The sequence below is a fragment of the Columba livia genome, chromosome 2 (assembly GCF_036013475.1).
Source record: "Columba livia isolate bColLiv1 breed racing homer chromosome 2, bColLiv1.pat.W.v2, whole genome shotgun sequence".
Classification (NCBI taxonomy): domain Eukaryota; kingdom Metazoa; phylum Chordata; class Aves; order Columbiformes; family Columbidae; genus Columba; species Columba livia.
The window spans coordinates 121,944,886-121,967,492 of NC_088603.1; the positions used below are offsets into that span (position 1 = coordinate 121,944,886).

At 39.8% G+C, this 22,607-nt stretch overlaps 1 protein-coding gene across 2 annotated transcripts; it reads right to left on the reverse strand.

The window, feature by feature from the left end:
• Positions 1-1,137: 1,137 nt before the first annotated feature.
• Positions 1,138-21,552, reverse strand: LOC102084534 (DGAT1/2-independent enzyme synthesizing storage lipids). Of its 2 annotated transcripts, XM_065053562.1 has the most exons (8): positions 21,351-21,552; positions 14,959-15,289; positions 13,196-13,360; positions 9,791-9,984; positions 4,739-4,799; positions 4,605-4,658; positions 4,200-4,339; positions 1,138-2,378 (listed from the first exon to the last, which is right to left on the reverse strand). In XM_065053562.1, the coding sequence occupies exons 2-8, from the start codon at positions 15,284-15,286 to the stop codon at positions 2,274-2,276; spliced, it is 1,047 nt and encodes a 348-aa protein (XP_064909634.1). In that variant the 5' UTR covers positions 15,287-15,289; positions 21,351-21,552; the 3' UTR covers positions 1,138-2,273. The 2 variants fall into 2 exon arrangements, with proteins under 2 accessions (XP_064909634.1, XP_064909635.1); XM_065053563.1 differs by lacking the exon at positions 4,605-4,658.
• Positions 21,553-22,607: the final 1,055 nt, after the last annotated feature.

A 22,607-nucleotide genomic window follows, 5' to 3' on the forward strand; every position in this document is an offset into this window, starting at 1 on the left:
GCTTTAATTGTTCATAGAATCATTTAGTTTGGAAGAGACCTTTAAGATAATGAAGTCAAGTGCCAAGTCCAGCGCTAAACCATGTCCCTAAGCACCACATCTACAGGTCTTTTAAACACTTCCAGGGATGGTAACTCAACCACTTCCCTGGGCAGCCTGTTCCAATGCTTGATAACCCTTTCGGTAAATACATTTTTCTTAATATCCAATCTAAACCTTCCCTGGCACAACTTGAGGCCACTTCCGCTTGTCACTTTTTACTTAGGAAAAGAGACCAACACCCTCCATGCTACAACCTCCTTTCAGGTTGCTGTAGACAGTGGTAAGGTCTTCCCTCAGGCTCCTTTTCTCCAGGCTAAACAGCCCCAGTTCCCTCAGCCGCTCCTCATCAGACTTGTGCTCCACGCCCCTCACCAGCTTTGTTGCTCTTCTTTGGACATGCTCCGTGATGATGCTAATGTGCTCAAAAAACAGGATAGGGTAGTCAGAGACTGATGCTCTCTAGTCCTTCTGCATAGTTCCTGCAACGTAAGAAATGCTTTCAGATTCTACTTACCCTTAATTCCTCTTGCTTCTTCATCCATGTCCATTTTAGTATTGACAGCCCTTTCTTTTAGTTCCTTTTATCACTCAACTTAAGCTCAGGCTTTGAATTTTAGCTTATATTGTTGGAGTGTACTATGTAAGACTTCATGATTTGGATTCCCGTTCATGTCCAGGCATATCAGTCAGGATCCTGATTTGCTTTAGTTTGTCATTTCCTATGCGTGTTGAGTCTCTGCTGGGAGAAAAATCTTTCTGCCAGTATACAGCAATTATAGTTAAGGTGTTCAAGTAAATATTCCTGCATCTTAGGACAGATTTGAGATTTTTTTCAGGACAAGATTCTTGTCTTTTTACTCCAGGGAAATAACTCACCTGTCTATCCAGATCCCTTCTTCAGATGTGCAAGAAATATTTGTGGATGAGCAGCATGGGAAGAGGAAGCATTCAAGGAGCAGATTTAGTTTTCTAGCAAAAATGGGCAAACAGTGTATATATTTCCTTAGATGTCATGTAAAGCTTTAGGGTGTTGAGAGGTATGACTATGTAGGTATTAAAAGCAGAAGAAGGAAAAATGAGGCATGAAAGATTACCTTTGTGTGTGCTCAAAGTTAACAGACTTGGTTCATTTAATGGCATATTGGATATATTACACAAAGTTCTCCCACTCCCACCAGTAACAACATCCTACAGGTTGTAAAAACACATTCTGCTTTATAGCAAGTTTCAGTATTCTGCAAGTTGTATTAAGAAGACAATGCTGGTATGTCCACCTTTCCAAACAGGCATTTAGGTTCAATCCATTTGGGGATGGCAGTGTTGCAGTACTACATTTTTAGGCAAAGCACCAAAGATGGTAAGCCTCAGGGTTGCATTACCTAAGCAAGGTCCTGCTCACCGAGAGATCTGGGTGAGTACAGCACATCTGTACTGCAAACACACTACAATGCAGGGATTCTCAGGCTGCAGGCAGCCTCGTCCACTAAACCAGTATTGTATGGTGCAACAGCACATGAATGTACCAGCTCAGACATAAAACTTCTGTCTACATGTATATGCATAGTGCTACACTGAACTAAAGCTTTTTCTCTCTTTGAAAGACTTTCCTTCTTTCTGTCAGGGCAAAGTCTTGGATGTTGCATTCCTGCTTTTCAGGGTACCAAACCACTAAGCTGATGTGTTTGTAGGAGTCTAATATGGGATTATTATTAATGGGATTATTTCTCTTTGTCTAGTCTCTCTGTAAAAATGGCCAAAGCAGCTAAAGTGAGGCAGTTTCTCTTCTGACACTGTCTTGCTTGGGGACCATCAGGGAAGATGCCACAAAGGGGTGGAATCTGGTGGGATAACACCAACTCTGAGGTTCTACTCTGAGACTGGATTGTCAACCGCTCAAAAGAGAAAACCACAGATGTAGACAACACTTCTGAGGCTCTCCGATGTATGTACACACTTGTTTTAGGAACCAGGCAAATCCTTGCTACATTATTTCCTTTTGGAGAATTTAGCTGTTGCATTGCTATTATACATAAATTTTCTTCTTCAGCCTTTCTGACTTCAGAATATCCTCAAAAACACAGGGGAACCTTCAAGAGGTTAATTGTTTTCTTCTGTCAAATCTGTAGAAACTTGTAAATTAAACTGGTTGAACACCAATTACTAATCATCATTTCCATAGGATATTGTTTTTTACTGTATGCTGTAAAACCAATGAAATAAACATAAGCATTCTAATCACTTTTACGATGCTTATCAAATCGCTGCAGTAGAGCCTTCCATATGCTGCCTGGGATTGTCTGGTGCTTGCTTATGAGAGTCTGGATGGCAGTCTTGGTCTGAAAAGAGATGAGAAAGTTGCCATTATAGACCTGCTTATGCAAGGAGGAATAATATGATCACTGACTTCTTATCAGACGTTCAAGAGGTATTGGGAAACTCACACATAAGATCTACTTTAAGGAAAAAAAATTGTCTTTTATATTAACTAGTTGTCCTAACAATACTTTCCTTGAAAAGGAAAGGAATAAAAATATTGATTGCAGTTTGGATAGGCTGAAATTATTGAGATTTACCAAACCTGGGCATTTTAAGTTTGTGTGATCTCCATCCCTGAAGGTTTTCATCAAAAGCATTGGATAAAGCCTGACTAACCTCATCTGATCTCACAGCTGACCTTGCTGGGACCAGGAATTTGGAGTAGGGATCTCCGTCTGTCCTTCCCAATATGAATTCTTCCGTAATTGAATCACATACAGAATGCACATAATGAGAGAATTTGTATGTAAATTCTGTTCATTTTTACTTTACATGAGATTCAAATGCAAGCTTGTGAAGAGAATGCATAAACTGTGCTGTATTTCCACTAGGTCTAAGAAAAAATCTCCCTTAGTTTTTCCTAATGTATTTAGTAAGGGTAGCTACATACGCCAGTGCTCTACCGCGGAGTGATGGTAGAATATCACTGGGAATATATCAAAAGAGTAGCCAAACCTTTCCTGAACAGATTAATGTCATGACTCCTTTCCAGAGCAGGATTGGATAGAGGTCAGCCAGACCGCTGGTCATCTCAAACCCCATTTAAGTTTGTTTGTTTGTTTGTTAGTTTTTTAACTATTATGAGCCATGTAAAACCTAACCCTACTCCCACTGAAGAGGATGGTCAAAGGCTTGACTTAGTAAAGCAAATCAATATCGTGGGAAATTTCCATTTCAGTTTTGCAGGCACACAAAATACTGTTCGTCAAAGAACAAGAACATGGGTAACTGTACAGGCATTCTTAGCACTAACATTGATCCCAGCCTCCTAAACCTGCTAAGACTGAATTCCAGGGCTTGCTGGGCCAGTTCCCTTGTAACAGACCAAACCTGTCTTTCTGGTTTCACTGCTGTGAAGCCCAGAACAATCTGCAGTAGATCCTTTAAAAAAAGAAAGAAAGAAAGAAAAGCTAATCTTGCATCTTTTTGAGAGCAGCAAGGTGTTTTTTTACATCAGTGATTCCTGATAAATATTTTGATGTGTATATTCCTAGGCCATAACAGATTATTTTCTTTTCGGCACAAAGCCCTCCTTTCATCTTCTATGAAAAGTTTTTAAAAGTGCATTTTCTGTATAGATTAGCATTTTGAAAAATACCTAAACCCTGGATCTATAAACATTTTTATGCTCCTGGGCACCACTGATTTCACCAAGATTTACATACATAAAATATTTTAATATTTTAGATGCAAATCATTTTTTCAACATTTTCCTTTTGACAATGAAACTGAAGCTCTTGTGAAACTTTGTCTCTGGAGCCCTATGTTATTTAGAGAAGATTCTGAAAGGTATTTGTTATATCTGAAATATATTTTCCTAGTTGCTCAAAATGGAACTTAAAACATAGTTTGCATCATTTCAGTTATCAAAGACAAAGGGAGAAACAAAGTGAGCAACCCAAGAAGACAGAGCTCACACATTCTGAAAGGTGAGGGCACCCCAATCAACTATTACTATGTCAATACGTGCTTGTAGGTATCCATAGATTAATTAATCCTGGAGCTTGACTGTCCATTGCTTTAACAAGCTAGTAAAAATGTATTTGTCTTTATTCAAGCATACAAAAAGTTACTTTTGAGTGCACATATAATAGAGAGGTAAAAAAAGAGAGCTAACTGACCTTTTCAGCTAATTCCTCTGTAGTTATATTCGGATCATAAGGGATTGGCTCCCCAACATATGTGCGAAATTTAACTGGAAGTCCTCCGTACGGAGGGAAAATTGGCAGTCGAGTGTTTTCATACAGCTGCCTAAGAAATCCTGAAATAGTTGAAGGGTGGAAACAGTGAGATTATAGTAACAGAAAACATAAGGCAGACTTTAATTCTGATTAATATGGAAGAATTCTTAAAAATACATGCTTATCTGACAGTCGAGAAGAAATTACAGGATTTAGGTAACTGTCCACCAAAACAAAGCTCAATGGACTCAATAGATCACTGAAATAAGGGTGCATTAAAGAATGAAATCACCTAGCATGAAACAGTTATACACAAGCTATTTCTATATTTGAGATACCTCTTACCCACAGGAAGCATGTTAGAGAATCCAAAGTAAGCAGAAGTCTGAAAAGCACGATCTGAGAGAAAAATTAGAGAAATCTGAGAGAAAAATGGAGAAAACATTCCAAATAATTAAAATATATTTTAAAGTTCTTACTTCTTTCTTTAAGTGTCCTATATCCTTCCCGGACATTCTGAGTATACATCGGAATGATGGGCTAAGGAAACACATTAAAAAATGAAAAAGGGTGGAAATGCTATATCAAGCTTGAATTTATGTTTTAGTGCCTGTTAATGCAGCTGAGAAAATAACTTGGATACAGAGGATAATTATCAGTTAGGCAAAAAACAAGGACTCTTTTTCTAAAAAATAAACTTCAGAATAGAAATCAAATTCTGTTTCTCAGCTCCCACAAACATTGCTGCATTAAAGTTACCATCTGTAAGGAAAATGACTGATATTGTATTAGAGGTTTATACCTTTCATTTTGAATGTACCTTGCAAAAGTTAACTGAGATTCTAAAAAAAATGACTTGTATGTTATATATTTATTCCAGTATTGCTGACTGAAACATAAAGTTTTGCAGTTTCTCTGTCTAAAGTTTACATCATGTGTGGTGAATAGGAAAGTATTCAGTTTGTGAAGTCTTGCGGAAAGCAAGTAGACATTCACATTTAGCTCATCTCATATGCTTCTCAAAGTAGTCTCACTGAAGCGATAATGTCTGGATAATACTCCACTGGAAAAAAAAATCTGCCAATCCCTTGGATAAATAAGGCAATTGCATTATTTGACCTGGACTAGAATTGCCTTCTGGAGGGCAGGTCCTTAGGCAGTTACAGAACAAGTTCACTGCATTATTGTGACTAAAAGGAAAGACACTTGAGACACCTGAACTTGAAACAGTCATGTCTTACAGCCTGAGGTAAGATTTCATAGTTTGTAAACAAACTGTGATTGTATCTGTACATACACTGACTTTTCCCCACTCCATTGTTCCTTTTCATTTTTTTTTAAACGGTAGTTTGAGAATGATGTTGGAATTACTTGTCCAGAAGGTAATGAAGGAACAGCTTTTTGCTGTTAAGAATCACTACCACAGAACAGAAACCACAGGATGAGAAAAAGAACAACCAAGAAAAAGACCTGGCTAGAGTCTAACAAAGAACTCAAGCGATGGAAACCATTTAAAGGAAAAAAACAAAACATTATGGATAACAGAAATATCAAACGTACATGAAGTTGTAATAGTAAACCCTGTAGAATGAGACAGTATGGGAAATTATTAGAAATAAACCCTTAAAAATATCAGTAACATCTTTTAAAAGCATACAACTACTGGACACTAAAAATACCACATTTAGGTTCAGTTACTAATTGAATACTATATGTCTAGTATTTAAAATGTTTGAAATCTGCCTGTCATACAGACAAAACACTTTAGATTTTAGAAATAGTGCCAGAGAAACATGTCTTCAAGTATAAAGAAATCTGGTGATCACAGAAGTTGCTCACATACAATGATCAGCCAATGAAATACAGAGTGGGTACCAGTGTTTGGTCCCTAAGCTGATGCAAATGGGTACACACATAAGAGCTTGTGTCTGTAAAGCAGCATGGTCGGATCTGCAGAAACCCTCAGAGGTAGATTTGCCGTGCTGGAACTGAGCCGGATCACACGCAACCGGCTTGGAAATCACAGGATCACAGGATAGTTGAGGTTGGAAGGGACCTCTGGAGATCATCTAGTCCAAACTCCTTGCACATATATAAGAATTTTACAAACTGTAGTCCCTGTTTATCTTTTGCCTAACTAGATTTGAACCTTTTTTTTTTTGGTACAGATAAAATCCAGGGATCTTCCCCATTAGGCTGTCAAACTCCAGCCATAGGCAGATGGTATTTCTGATACTCAGGACCCTGGCATATATAAATTCAACAGACAAATATGTCTCAGAAGTTTATTGAGTCATAATCTTAAATAGCAACACTCTCCTTTTGTCACCTTAAGTAAGCAGAGTAGTTATATGAGATGAAGTGGAAACCTGCAGGCAAGGACTTTGCTTTTCTTCAACTTTTTCAGTGGAAGAACTGTTGAACTTCCATAGCATTATAAGAAAAATGGGAATATCTATTCATATATAAAGATGTTTTTGTCTTGAAATCCCCATTCAAAGTCATCTGTGGCAGGTTATGAACAACCATATAGTCATTTTGAACACTGTAAACTGTCATCTTTGGTTGATGGTTACACTGTGTGTAGAATAAATTTTAAAAAAAAAGGCACTTGTAGTCCTCCCTTTCCTTCATCCAGGATCTGAATAAATATTAGCAAAATATATATTAATTGCTACATGATAGAGTAAGTTCTGATAGTTTAGGTGAGTCTATCCCCAGTCTTCAGTCAACTTACAAGACTGATTTGGCCAGTATCAAAAAGGATGCAGCAAATCCAAACAGAAATAATCAAGTCTGTCCAAAGATGGAATCCAGGTCTTGTAACACTGTGGGCCTAACTTTATACAAGAAATGGCATATAAAGGTAATATTGCCCCCTCTACTGGTAAATGCACAGCACTTCTTTTTCTTTTTCTTTTTTTCTTTTTTTTTTTTTTAATCTAAAGTGTGTCTGATCATAGATTTTCAGAGAAATATCAAAGATGCCCAAAATTCAGTGGAGCCTGCAAGTTAATTACAGTGATTTCCACCATACTGGGATCCAGACAGACTTCCTGATCATAAAAAATAATAATAATAAAAAAATAATGTGCACAATAATAAGTGATACAAGAGCCAGGAGTGCTGTTGTAAAGATGAGCTCAGGCTAGCAGGTGTCAAAGGAAAACCTGTTCTCTCACATCTCCAAGTAACAGATAATCCTACATGGTATCTGTTTTACCAAACACGTTACACAAATTACCACAATAACTTTTCACACCACAGGAACCTTATCATCAATGAATACCTAATTCATTAAATAAAAATTTTTAAAAAGTAATTAAAAAATAAAAAACTGTTGATAGAAGGTACTAGCAATTTAAGGTACTACTATTCAGCTGTTTCTGTATGCTTCCAAATTACAGAAGACTGGGAGGAGTAAGAGGATTACAATCAAGGATTTTTTGTGATATGTTTTGATCAGGGTGGCACTCGGAATTAAGGGAATTCATATTTTTAATTCCATTTTTATTTTAAAAAACCCTTATTATATTGTAGAATTACACTATAAGATTCCAAGTGAAGTGAAAGCATCTGGCAAAAGATTGTTTAAATATTTGGAGAAGCTTGAAATACAGATATGAAAGCACAATGATTAGAAATCACTCAAGTTATTAAAGTGACACCTCCTTCTGACTGTTCAAGTATATTATTAAATTAATACATAAGAGGAAAGATGGTAAAGGAATTAAAAATGCCCGAATGAATTTGACTGGGTTTATCCTACTCATATTCTGATAGTAGTGGTGGTGGTGTAGTAGTGATGGTGTAGAGCCCACACAATACATGAAATATTGTGACTAACATTACCAGCCCACACTTTTGAGAAAAAGGACAGGAACGGGAACAGAAATACAATACACATGCATTTTAAAAGGCCACATAACAAGACGAATGAAGAGGTAGAAACAAAACTCCCAGCCTAAAATTACTTTATCCATTGGGTAATTGCCTCTAAATTTATTCTAGTGTTTAGTGATCTACCCACAAAATTTCAGTGATAAAGTTATGAAGAAATATTAACCTGAAGCATATATTTTGCAGCTCTAGGCACTTTGTTGTAGGAGCTGTACCACAAGAGACCAAAGCAAAGTTTGAGAAGCAACAAATCGGAAGGGGCAAGAAAGAGATACAACTGCACAAAAAAACCTGAAAGGGGTGGTAAGAAATTCAAGTTTCATGGGAAAAAACTCTCTGTACAGGTTCTCCTATAGAGACAGAAAACGATTGTTTATGTGGAAGGCCAAAGAAGAGCACTGGAACTGATGTATGGATCGAATTATGATTTAGATATTCTTAAGAATGTAAAGAAAAATTATGTTTGTGCAATTCATGAGAAAGCAGCAGAAAGCTCATGGCAGAACAGATGAAACCTGGATATGTACCAGTATTGTCAGACACAAAGAGCACTAAGTATGCAAAGCTTAAATTAAGACAGAAAAGTCATCTCTAGTGGTGATGATGATGAGAAGTGACAGGTAGGAAAAAGACAGGGTTGCTGCTCTTTCAGATCTGTGCCATCCCCAATAAAATTATTTCCCAGAGACTACATCAGAGAAGCAATCTCACACGTGGAATTAGATGGAAGAAGTCAGAGTCAGTGGTAGAAGTTTTTATGTATATATCATCATCCATATGGAAAATATAATGGAAACTGGCCATATGAACATTAGTGGAGTGCAAACCAACAGAAGCACATCTCTGGAGGATGCTGAGGATCTGACATCAACACTGAATGCACTTCAGTACTCAGTTTTTATGAGGAACTAATTCTTGTCCGGTACCATTGACTGAACATTTGCAACTGGAGAGTATTGGGTCCCACTTCTGGTTCTAGCATCAGCCCAAAGGAATGCAGCTCAGGTAATCTAACACATTCCATGATGTGAATAAAAGCATGGTAAGTGGGAGAAATGGAAAAAATGCTTGAAAAGCACACACAGGATTCAAACTCAGACACTGATGTAGATGCACCTGGTGTTAGTTGATGCAATCTTGAAAAACCATGAAGAAAAGTAAGGGTAAGAACAAAATTCTGGACTCTCCCAGAATATAAAAGAAGATAAGGAAAATACATTAAAGAGCTGTAAGGAAATGACTGGATTTTTAGAAGTAAGATAAAGATATAAGTCTAGTAGATGAGAAAAAAGAATGAAACCTTACAGCAATATGGGGAAGGACCACAGTGAAGATTCCTGACATACAGTCCAGACGCGAAATTTGATGCCTGCATGATAGAACTGTCAACATGGAACCATAGAGATGGATCCCTTGCAATAGTCAAGAAAAAGCTATACAGCTCCATAAAGTCCTTCCTCCCTATGGATCAATGTGCTTGACAAAAGTGGTGGGGAAAGGAAAATAAATTTTTACTCCCAAACATTTTCTTCTGCCTGGAAGACTTTCCAACAAACACTCCTAAACCGTGTTTTATGATGAAGCATGCATGCAATAAGCATAAACTGGGATTGGTAACATATCATACTCACCACTTTTGCATCTAGAGCAATCTGAGCAAAACCTTTTCGATTTCCCCACATGAGCTGATAACTTTCATCACTGAATAGCGCTTCTCTAACTCCACCTGGTGAGATGGACACCAAGTGTCCATTCTTCAGTGCAATGAGACACTCCTCCCTTGTACCTGGCATCACACGCATCACTTCCAATAATAATTTAAGTCCTGCAATAAGTAAGTAGCAAATACATATTATTATAGCAATACATCACAAATACTGCTTGCCTGTAGGAACAAGATTACAGCTAAATGAAAATCTAATAGCTATATATTTTGACTAAGGCAAATTTGTACAAAGGAAGTAAAACACCTACAGAGTAAATATTGGAAAAATGACAAATACATGACAGTGTTTTTGCCCAAAAGTTATCAAGATGAACGCACTTATCAGGAGCATCTCAATGAAGTAATGTCTCTACATGCTGTTTTCCATAATTATCAAAGCATCAGCCATGCAACTGAAACTGTGCATCATAGCTGAAAATCTGAAACAAACATCTATTCCTCCCTCCTTCTTTACAAATATTTTAATACAGAAAAAAATGTCAATTTTCAATACAATAAAGCTTGCTACAAAAATAAATACCTGACAGGCAACTATTTTAGTGCTCTTTTAAAATGTCATGTTTAACATTTTAAATGTTGAGGTTTAGAGTTGTTAAACTGAGTATTCTGTGGTTAAATTGAGAACTACTTGGATGGAATTGCACTGCTATATGACTTCTAAGATGCATGAATGACAGAAGCTAGCAGGGCAGTTTCAGCACTGCATGAACAGTTTGGTGAATCTCCTGCCTTTGTTTCCAGAAATGGGTTTTCTCCAAAAGACTGACCGAGAACCATAGAAGCACTCTATGCTTTCTTATGTTATTTTCACGTTTAAAATCTATCAGTTTGGAACTCCCATAGAGAGCTTCAGCAAATGAGAGTTTCCCCAGTCCTCAAATTCACTGTTCCAACAGCATTGTTTGAAAAGAAATTGTTTATATCAATAAATATAAACAATTACAGACTACCAGAACTGGTGCAAATTTGACAAAAGGTCTGCAACAGAAGCCTTGGAAGACAGTGGAAAACACAATGCCACAGCTTGTAGTTGAATTATGTTTAATATTATTCAAGACATCATCTTTGATAGATCCTTCTGTCAAAAACAGATGTTGACTTGGTTTAATCCCTTTGTGAACCCACATGTATTCCTATGTTATCCTGCAGCCAAGAATGCTATATCCTTATTAACAGAAATATGATGTATCATATGAATTTATTATCACTTCTTATTCCACTTTTCTGGGTCACACAGAATTTTGTATCCCTCCGTCAGGCAAGACTTCCATCTTACGTACTAGTTGCACAGAAGCAGCCACACCAGGCCTCAGATCATCCTTTTCCTTTTCGTATCTTTACTACTTTGCAGCTTTTCTGAGATGGGGAGACCAGAATTCCACTCAGTATTCAAGATGTGGGCACCATATTAATTTTGTGTACATAATGGTATTTCTCGGTTTCTTCTTTTTCATTATACACCTAAAATTCTGTTTGCCTTTTGGTGATTGCTGAGACTTAAGCTGACATATTCCTAAAGTCACCTAGAAAATCTAAAACCTAATTACATGTTTATGTGTTTAGACTTGTTTTCTTTCCTTGCGTGCTGCATTATAATACTGAGTTTCATCTACCATGTAATCAGCCAGTGATTCAGTATTGGTAGATAATTGTATTCTCTGTGTGGGCTTTTACTGCCTTAAAAAAAAAAATGGCAAATATAAAGCTTTGTCACCTCACTACTGGTCTAGATTATGATTATTTTGAACAATGTAGGTGCCAGCACTGATTTTTATTGGTATACCTGGTGAATTCTCTTCTTCATGAAAATGAGCTGTTTACTCCTACCCTTTATTTCCTACCTTTTAACCAGTTATTCATTTACAAGAAGACTTCTACTATAACTTTAATTAATCCAACAGACTGAGCTTCAGCATATGCTCATGCACAGTCTTTAAAGAACCAATGTGTGAAGGGCAACATTTCTCTGCAAATGTGGGTAAGTATGGTAGAGCAAGAGAAGGTTTGGGAGAAGTTTCACTCAGTCTATTACTTTTAGCCACATTTTCTACTAATGCAGCAAATAGGGAGGCCTAATTTCCATTATTTGTAGCCTTTTTTACCAGATGCCTTGTTGGTAGCTTTTTTATAGGTTGACACCATGTTTGCCACCTTCTGTTCCTCTAGCATGAACATAATTTGAGCAATCACTTATGTGCACCTCAGTGGTCCAGAAGCTGCACAACTGAAGTATTGCTTGGTCCTGACAATAGTTTACTATACATTTGTAATAAAAATCTGCTACAGACAGTTCGGTTTGAAACAGTAACCTCTCATTTATCCCTTAAAAAAGAAGTCTCCTTTGCAAATATTCTGCTAAGCTTTATCGTCCTTTAGGGGTCGTATTAAAAGACAACCATCTCTTGATGACTTCATGCTTCTGATGTGTTTAGTACTACACAGTATTTACTAAGTGTGCCTTTAGCAAATTCTTTCTTGTCAACTGTCTAGAGGTGCCTTAATGTTCTTGCATCAAATTTGCTTGAGTTTATGCTCTTTGTTTTCAGTGTTTGGACACAACTTTATTTTCTGAAGAATGTCCTTGTACCTTTAGATACCTTATTTTATTCTTTATTATTATAACGGTTTTTAATATAAGTGGTATAAAGGTGCCTTTAAAATTTCTCCCTGTTAATCCTTCTGGATGCTCCTTCTTCATGCTTTGTTTTTCTAGAAATGAATTAGGTTTTCTTTTCTGTATGTTCTCCTTTTCGCAATGGAATTATTGATTTCTTTCACATTCTACAATATGTGAATGTATTGTGGTGATCAGTATTACAGAGCTCTCTTCAACAGTAAAATCTTCAAAGAAGTTTGGTGTCCTACTCCAGGCTTTGATCAGAAGATAGATTTCATGTCATACCCCACTGGGATGTCTACCCAGTGTAGAGGGCAAGTAGGTAATTGATACCCTGATATTTATTGGGGTCTTCTGCACTCATAGCCCATTCCTGACCAGCCAGCACTGGGTCAATAATATAGTCCTATCTTATACTTTCTACTCAGGCGTGACATTTCATCCCAAAGGGATTATATAATGTCTGTTTGTCATCTTTGGATGGTCTCCAGTGTTTGTATGACCTTTCACTTAAAAGACAGGATATTCTACCCTGTTTGCCCTCCTGTGTCTACCAGCTTTTAGCTTAGAAGTCTAAAAGCAGTCTGTTAGTTTAAAAGCTCTCTTGGAAGTGTAGTAAATGTGAATTTCACCAAAACCAGCAACAGGTTGAGTTAATCCAGGATGCTTAAATACAAGAGAACATGTTCTTACCTGGTAAACGAAAGACAAAATGATCAGCTACTGACAGACAAAGTCTATTCTTCCAGAGAAACAGCCTAGACAAAAAGTAAAGATAGTCTACAGGAATAGCTCCATGGTAATACACAAGAATGCCCGGCCCTTCGGGTATGTTTTCCACACCATGAAGCTCATAACCTGTTTGGGATGAAAAGCAACACACTGAAAATTATAGCTGTAAATCATCTGGCAATTTAAAGAAAACTGCATACTGTCCTTTGTTAAATGACTTTCAGAGAGCTGTGAAAGCCTGTGCAGTAGCTTCTAAAAGAATTAAATTCTGGATGGAACTTCAGGTCAATGGCAAAGAGAAAGCCCCTCAAAACACCACAGATTATCTGTGGACTAATTTGTTCATCAGTTTAATCACCAGATCAGACCTGAACCTGACATTTTCCCTAGTGAAAGGACTAGATTATTTCCCATTAGGAACTTTTCTCAGGCCGAAGTACAATAAGCAAACAAACAAACAAACCAAAACAAACAAAAAAACCTGTACTGGTGTGAAACCACTTTATCAGCAGAACAAGGCAAACAAGCAATCAGGATGCTTTCCTGAAATATGAAAGTATGAATCTCTATTCTGTGTCAGACTGAATGTAAAGTTTGGGATTTAATGTAAGAAATAGTTTCTCTGTTTGAGGTGTTTAAGTCCAAACCAGAATCTGTAAGAATCCTAAAGAGAGGTTCTCTCCACAAGAGTTAAATGTATTCACTTCACCATGGAAGGGAATTTTCTCACAGACATGGACTTCTGTAATTGCCTTTCCTGGCTCTTCCTACATTTGATGTAGGTTTTAGGTGGAGCCAGCCTAGGAGACTAATGGATACAAAGGCTTGGGAAAACCACAGCTTCTACCAACTAAGAGCCCTGTTCTACCTTGTCCTGCCTTCATCTCCATCCGTGCTGCAGCTCCTATCATGAACTGTTTGGGGAGAAGGATGGGGATGTAGTGGGCAGAGTCCTAGGAAGAGGTGGAGAAGGTTTTATACTGCAGGATGTTCAAAGATTAATGGGGAAAGCTGTAAGGAGGGATAGCAACAGAGATAACAACTTCTTATTCTTCATCCCTAGGGCAGCAAAGTCTTGCTGATAGCCCTAAACTACATCTGTAGGAAGAACAAGATCCTAGCATGCAGATGAGGATTTTCCTAGGGAGCAGGGTGTGTTGAAAGTATCCGAAGACTGAATGTAATAAAACTGAAAAATCAGGTTACTTTTAAATTCTGCCGCAGTACAAACTTAAATGTGGCATCTAATTATTTCTTTGTCTGTACAGCTCCTAAAATTATTTCCAGTTGTCATAAAACGAAGTAGTTTTTGCCAACTAAAAATACACTAATTATATTTCCAACTAGTTGTTCTGTTTTGATTATTTACTGAGTGGGTTTTAAGCAGCTACTAAGGCAAAAAATAAATCACACAGCTCTCTTGCAGTTATGTTACAAGAACTAACATAAACACTTGCTTCACTCTGATATTGTATACAGAAAAATGCATCTGCCTATCCACTTAAGAGAAATTTACCCCATATAAACTAATTTCTCCCTTTCGTTCTGCTTATTCTATGTTGCTATCAGTCTCTGAGGCAGAAACTTTTGGGTTAGGTGCCATACAAATTATAATAAATGTCATTTATTTGCATCCATTTGGAAGAAATATTAAAAAAAAACAAAAACGGTGTATTAACTATTTATTGTAATTCAAAGCTTCAGACAAGTAATGTCATACTCACCATGCCATATTCTTGCATATATATCCCAAAAACGTGCTATAGTTTTCCTTGCACTATCCCAAACATCACTCGAGGGATCTGCTTTTACCTCATTGTTCCTCTGATACATTAAAAGCAAAACATTAGAAAGGTAAATGAAAAAGAGGATTGTTAAAGGAACTATAAAAAAAAATAATATTGCACTTATTGTCAGTAGGACGGTGGCCACATGAAAAAGGTATTTCTTCAGGTACTGCACAATAGTCCATTCTTCCAGAACATAGGCAAGGCAGCTTAGGTCAATCATCGGTATCTGTCCTGAAATGCAGGATCCTTTTCTACCTATCATGTCCTGCATGGAGGAGAAAGAAAAAAGAAACACCAGCTCTAATTTGTCTAATCATGGAAGTTTCTCAATTTAGGAAAAAAAGGTTTTGGTAGATATACCTGATGCTTATTTTGGTATAGCACAGAATCAAACATTTTGTCTCACTCTGTCATGCTAAGATAGCTGCTGGCAACGTCATCCACTACTGCCTGTAATGAGATTATCCTGTGTATTTATGGACCTTTTTTATACAGCCAGATAATAGGGGCTCCTAGGACAAGGGCTGGAGTCCAAGGAAGCCTCAGGATCCATGCACCATGGCTGACCAGATGATTTCTCTGTATAAGCATGGCTTACTTTACAAAAGCTCAGAAGAGGGTAAGTAATAAGCATTTTCAGCTGTGTTAGCCAAGAAGACTGCTACTGAAGATCTGGGTTCTCCCAATCCTCTGCAGAGTCCAGCCTGGGCTTCTGGTCCCTCTCGCTTTGGCAGCAGCCAGCAGCGAGGAGAACGAACAGCGGAGTGAGCAGCTGAGGAGCCGGCAAGCAAAACCTGGGCAGCCGTGGCTCCTTCCCAAGGCCGAGAGGTGCCTGGGACAGACTTTGGTACTGCTGGTAGCACTGGGAAAAGCTGGTTTTGCCTCTCAACCACACAACCATGCCAACACACCCTTCTTTCAGTTTTTCCAGCCCTGGCAAAGGCCAGCTGGGGTCTGTGGCCCTAGGGATATGTATAGGGATATAACTAGGGATATGCAGCTCCCTAGTTAGTCTGTTCCTACAGCTGACCCTGCCTGCCTGACAGCAAGTAGTGGTTTCTCTGCAATGCAAGAGCACCTCAGCATCTCTGGCTGATTGAGCATTAGCCACACTGCAATCAGGTTCAGTAATCCATAACTGAATACAGCTTTTATTTGCCTCAATTGGGTTGCTACTACTTGTTTAACAAGTAATTTTTTTTCTGCTCCAATACCAGAACAAATACCTGCAAGAAACAAATCGTAATTGCCACAGTCAGTGCCAAGATCATAAAAGTACAGCAACTCCAGATTTTGCTGACTTTAGTCTTCAGCTGCACACTTACATGAGAAAACCTGTTAAACACTACCCACTGCTCTCCTGGAGTGGAACTCAGTGATCCTTGTGGGTCACTTCCAACTCGGGACATTCTATGATTCTGTGGTTCTGTTTTTCTTCTTTAGAGCCTTGGTGAGAATATAGGAGTGTACTGGTGTAAAGCACAGGTCCATTCAGAATTATGGATGACAAGGAGTACAGCAAAGAGCGAAACCAAAAAGCAGCCATTAACAAGCACTAGGCCCTAACATGCATGAAATCAGGCAATCCCCATGGCAAGCCCTGCCCATGATTAGCTGTGACAGCTATAAATTGGGTCTTGCACACTCCAGTCAAATCTGTCCTGATCTCAAACCCTTTGAACTCCAAAAAGGACCATTGTGGTTTAACCGCAGCTGGCAGCTGAGCACCACACAGCCAGTCACTCACCCGTAGTGGGATGGGGGAGAGAATTGAAGGGTAAAAGTGCAAAAACTCATCAGTTGAAATAAAGACAGTTACACAGGTAGAGTACAAGCTGGAAGGCTAGTAAACTAGGACCTCAAAGGAAGCAAGCACTGTGTTAAATAATGCTCAGTGTGGGACAAACAAACAAAACCAATGTGACTCAAAATCTCATAAGAATTAATATAGAATTGTTTATACCCTAATAACTGGTGCCTGACGAAGATATAGAAAGATGAGGAAATTGTCACCAAAAAGATATTCTAATGATAACATGAAAGAAATTAGGAACAGTCTGCATAATTCAAATATTAAAATCTCCGCTTAGAAAATGTTTAAGAAGGATAAAGCTGATGGTGTGGTGCCACCCTATAGAAAAGAAGTTACGAATTGCTTAAAGTTGCTGATGAGGGCAAGGAATACATATCCTCAATGCCTGCAAAGCATGCTGTGCTGATAGAACCCAGGAAAAGGCCATGTTAAGGGTTTGCCTCAGGCTACTGAATCAGAAATACTGAGCAGTACTTGGAATAACTCGTTCAGCCTGCAACATAGGGTGAAGGAAGTGAGTGGCTTTTGCATCATTATGAGGGTTTCAGACTGGTAACACAGAATACTACAGCCAGTAGCAAAACTGGCTTAAAATTGCAGATAAAATGTCCATACCTGTATTAAATATACCAATAGTAACCCTTTGGGGCAGGTGTACCTCTCCCCCTCTCAAAATCACCACACACTTCTAGATTGATGGACCACCATGGTCATGCACACACCCCTTGGTCAACATACAGGGCCCTTGACCAGTGAAACACCTCAGCTGAGAGACATTTCTAGACCACTACCCTAAATGACCACAAGCTCAGATTCAACTAGGGTATAAATGGAGCCCTCCAGAGACCCCTGTTGAGTTGATCTTCCTTGGAGCAGCAGGTTTTCAGTTGAAAACTCTCCTCCTTAGATCCAGGACATCCTTCTAAAAAACACCTGAAATTCCCTCTGACCTCCCAATATTCATTTTTAGTAACTCCAGAAAGCCTAGGGAAAATCCAGATGACTGGAAGAGATGTGAGATTATTCCAAAGTCCCCAAACACAAGTAACAGCAGACTCAGCAGCCAGATAAATTGCTGGCAAGATTACTGAAAAGCTGGTAAGTGACGAAGGCAACTGATGCCACTCATTATAATTTTGTGGGAAACGGACCATGCAAACAAATGCACATCCATTCTTGGAGGAAATTAGAGGTTTAATAGCTTGTGCAGGTGCAATGCACATATAGTTTTACTAAGGGCTTGTCAATGAGTCAGTCTAAGCTACACGTGAGCTTCTACTTGCTACCCTTTCACCAGCCCCTCACCATGTGTTCTCACAACCAGCCTGGTCTCCTGCTAACAGGATGACTGTGAAAATGCTGGCACAAGCAGCAAACCACTCTTGGGAACAGCCCAAACTTAAGCTAGACCATGATATTTATGGAAGTATATTACCAATGCCACATGACATTTTGATTAAAAAACAAAGCTCTTTAAAATGGAGCACATATTAAATGAATGATGTCATCAACTGACATGATAAGAAGGTATCCATCAGTGGCGGAATCCCCATCGAATGAGAATTGAGTCTATGTCCTACATTATTCAGCACTTCAGAATTTTCTCCTGATATTAATAGGATGTTTACAACGATCAATGTAAACAACGTAACATCCCACTAATTCCTATTCCTCTATGCCAATTCATATGTAGCACAAATAATTTGCTGCCTGGAAGACCACTACCATGTTTGTTCACAGACTACAGTATAAATGAGCATAGTAACTTATTCATTTCTAATTTTTAGTTCAATGTAGACACTATAACAAAATCAAACAGCTTTAGAAAGAAATGAAAATACTTAAATGTGCAAAAGTATTTAAAAAAAACCCTACAAACTGGGTAAAACCAGTACAGATTTGACTAAGGACATACAAAGGTAGGTGGGCACACATGAAGTAAGTTCACTTTACATGAGTTAGTTGGGTGGGTGGGATACACACTAATTCAACATAATTCCAGTTAAGTCCAAGCCAGAGTGGAGAAAGAATAAATGATTCACCAATTGAGGAAAATCTAGAAGCAGCATGGCTTTTTCTGGTAGGTAGGGTGCTCAACCAGGTTTCAGTTCCTGCTCCCACAGTTCTGTTTTACACTGCCTCCAACACTTCATAAGGAAAGAATGAACCTCTGATCCTGCTTTTTGAATCATAGGATGTGAGTCCAATGTGGTAACTGCATCCCTCTGTACTGCCAGTGTAACATCGAAGGACTACAACAGGACAGAACTTGTATTTTTGCCATTTTCTACTGGCTAGCTCTCACCAGCCCCTTGCTGAGACCACCAACACAACTCTGAAGCATCCTTTCTATCAAACACCATATAGGGAATTATTACATAACTATTTGAGTGCCTATTGCAAGGCTATTACTAAAGAACTGCTTGATTATAGACTGGAAGACAATGCAAAGGTGTTATCACAACATGTTTACTCCTAACTGCTGACAATGCAAGAATGTTATCGCAACATATTTACTTGTAACTGCTCTCATTTGCCCCAAGTCTCAAAATTTAAGAACGAAATTTACCTTCTGCTTTTATAAACTATGAGCTGAGAGCAGCTCCCAGGTTCTTCAATACTGAACATCATAAAAGGTTAACAAGCAAGTATAGTGTTTTGTGGAAAAAGAAAAACAAAAAATAGATTGTCTATACTTTTGTCATCTAGTGATGGACTTGAAGTGTTACTGTCCTGAGTAGTTTCATTCTTCTTCTAAAGAACAACATCTGTGTTGACACACGAGATGTTTGTTTGGACTCCACCTATAAAGCATATCAAATTCCAGAGTAATAGCTGGATCTACCATGTAAAATTACAGGTCATGTCACAGGGAAACCGAAGTAATGTCTCCCTGCTTAAAGGCGAGCTCCCCTGTCAACAAAAAGCCTCCTGTACTACAAGTCATTCAGATCCAGACCTCTTGCTGAAGGATAAGGATAATGTTATCAACACTACAATCCCAGGGAACAGAAGTGCAACAACAAAGCTTTCACAAGAGACCTATGGCATCAAAATTAAAACCTTATAGCTGGCTTTTAAGCGTGACTAAAGAGTGAATAATCTTGGTCTTGGTGTCTATCAGCTTGGCAGTAGGTTTAGCAGAGCACAGTGGGAAAGTGAGTGTAAAGCAGCTGGAGATTCTTTTATAGCTAATTTTTTGACATCTGGTTTTCAGTGGAAGGCTCCAGCTTTCTCTTCTGTCAAATCAGACTGCCCTGTTCCACAAAGGAAGTGATCTAACAGTTACAACTCTGCATCTTGTCTTTCAGTGTAAATGAAATTCCAGTTTTACAGTTCCCAGATTTTTTTGTGGCAGTTCCACAGGAAATAACTCTTTTGCTGATTTCATACTGCCACCACCCACTTTATTTGCGTCCATAAATCCACATATCTTGTACACTGCTATGTTTCTACAGTGTTCCCTGCCTTCAAGGATTAGCAGCACACCCACCTCAAAAGGGTTTATCCCCCCAAAATAGCAATTACAGTGCCCAGCTCTCTGTGGTGATCCCCCCTTTTACACTCACTGAGGGTACCTAGCCTGGATTATTGTTTGCCATTTATGTCTTACAATCTCAGCAAACACAATTAACTAAATTCCCACTTGGGTTTGATTCACCACGTGGAAATGAGGAACTACCCCTGGGTGGGCATCAGCACACAGCTCAGTTTCCATAAATGGGGCAGGTAGTAGCTGGAAGAATCACAGAATAGTCTGGGTTGGAAGGGACCTTCACAGCTCATCCAGTCCAACCCCCTGCAATGAGCAGGGACATCTTCATGCAGATCAGATTGCCCTGTCCAACCTGGCCTTGAATGTCTCCAGGGATGGGGCATCTACCACCTCACTGGGCAACCTAGGCCAGTGTTTCACTGCCCTCATTGGAAAAAAATTCTTCCTGATGTCTGGCCTGAATCTCCCCTTCTTTAGTTTAAAACCATTGCCCCTTGTCCTATTGCAACAGGCGCTGCTAAAATGTCTGTACACATCTTACTTATAGGCCACATTTAAGTATTTAAAGGCTGCAATAAGGTCTTCCAGAAGCCTTTTCTCCTCTAGGCTGAACAATCCTAATTCTCCCAGCCTGTCCTCAGAGGAGAAGGGGGCATATGAAAAGCAGGATCCATGTTCAGTGGTGGTACCTCTCATGCTCAGACACAAGCCACGGCATGTGTCCGATACCTAAATTTATCCCTTTTCAGCATTTAGAAACGTCATGAACGTTTTCAAACGTCATTAACCTGTGAAAACTCGCGGGTTTTCCTCAATTTCTGGTGCTAAGGGATGGCCAGAAAGGATGGTTACTCAAGCACACGGTGCTGCAACGGCGCCGTACCCTCTCCGGGAGCCGGTTTCCCGCGGGGGAAAGAGCCTCCACCACCCTCACGCCCGCACCGGCTCCCCGCGCCCACCACCGGCCTGACGTCCCAGCCACCCCCCGGGGCTGCCCGCGCCCCCCGCCCCGCTCACCTGCCCGCGGCGCGGCCGTCACAAGGACCACGCGGCCGGGGCCCCGTCCCGGATAAACGCGCCGCCACCCCCGCGGCCGGGCCCGGGGAGGCGGAGCTGAGCCCGGCTGCCCCAGTGAGTTCCGCGCCCAAGTCTCCTTTTTTAATTCTTCAGCGATAACAATCCTGGCACGGGCGGCGCGGGATGGGGGCGGCGCGGGACCGAGGCGCCGCTTCCCATCGCAGCGGGACGGGGATGAGGGACGAGCGGAGCCTTGGGCGGCATCGCATCCTCAGCGCCCCCCCTGAGCTCTCCTCTGCCCCCCGGCTCTCCTCAGCCCCGCCGCGGGGGGACGCGGGTGAGCGGCCGCTCCTGACCCACCTCCCCGAGGTCTCCCCGTCCGAGGCGGGGGCCGGTACGCCCCTTCCCACCCGCTCGTGGGTGCCGGGGGAGAGTTGCCCGCAAAGAAGCCTGCGAGGAGGTTCTGCCACGGATGGCTGCAGATGGCCACGAAAGTCTGCGGCTTAGCCTGAAGTCCTGAAGCCATGTTTCCTATCCTGCTACTTCGAAATTACGGGCAGTTCAGTCAATATATCCTACAGGTAGATGGGATTTAAAACAGCTGCAGGGAGTGGATTTCAGTGTTTGCAGGACTTCGCACACGGACTTCCTTCACTGGTCATAAAGCAGGAGTACCCGCTCTCTGCCTGGAAGAAAGCCTCCCCGGGACGTGCCTTCTATCAATCTGTGTACGTTGTTTAAGGAAACTTTAAGACAGCGGCATTGACTACCGAGTTGAAAAGGTGCAGTGGTTTTGCAAGGGAAATAAGTACTTTTAAAAGCTTAGAAGAACTGGGTGTCACACAGACTTGGGGTATAATTAAACAAAGGCAGCTAGATCGTGTTATTACAGGTAAAGTAAGGGGAGGAAACCTGAAATGTAGTACCTTTTATGTTGTACCATTCTTTACCCTATGGCTAACATGACAGACATCGTATTTAGACTGATAAGATCAACAGGTACCAAATTTAAGTTCAGAAAAGGATCAAACGATAGAATTCTATTGATTTTATTTGATACAGAACAAGAAATTGAGGGATAACAGTGATTTGCAAATGACAGGAGAGGAACCCAGGTGAACGCCATGAAAAATGTGTATATGATGAGAGTCAACTTCTTAAGAATGAACACACTTCTGGGAAAGAAATTGGAGCTTGTCCCTTCCAGGATACAACATACAGACTCAGGACTGAAAGAGGTCCTGAAAGAGGGCAGAA

Bases quoted from the DNA above. Each gene is read 5' to 3' on its own strand.
- LOC102084534 (XM_065053562.1), bottom strand. From the start codon at position 15,286: ATGATAGGTAGAAAAGGATCCTGCATTTCAGGACAGATACCGATGATT. The intron at 9,985-13,195 runs GTAAGAACATGT...TACTTATTGCAG, and splicing joins TTTTGTCTTTCGTTTACCAG to GACTTAAATTATTATTGGAA. The intron at 4,800-9,790 runs GTGAGTATGATA...GTGTTTCCTTAG, and splicing joins TTGCTCTAGATGCAAAAGTG to CCCATCATTCCGATGTATAC.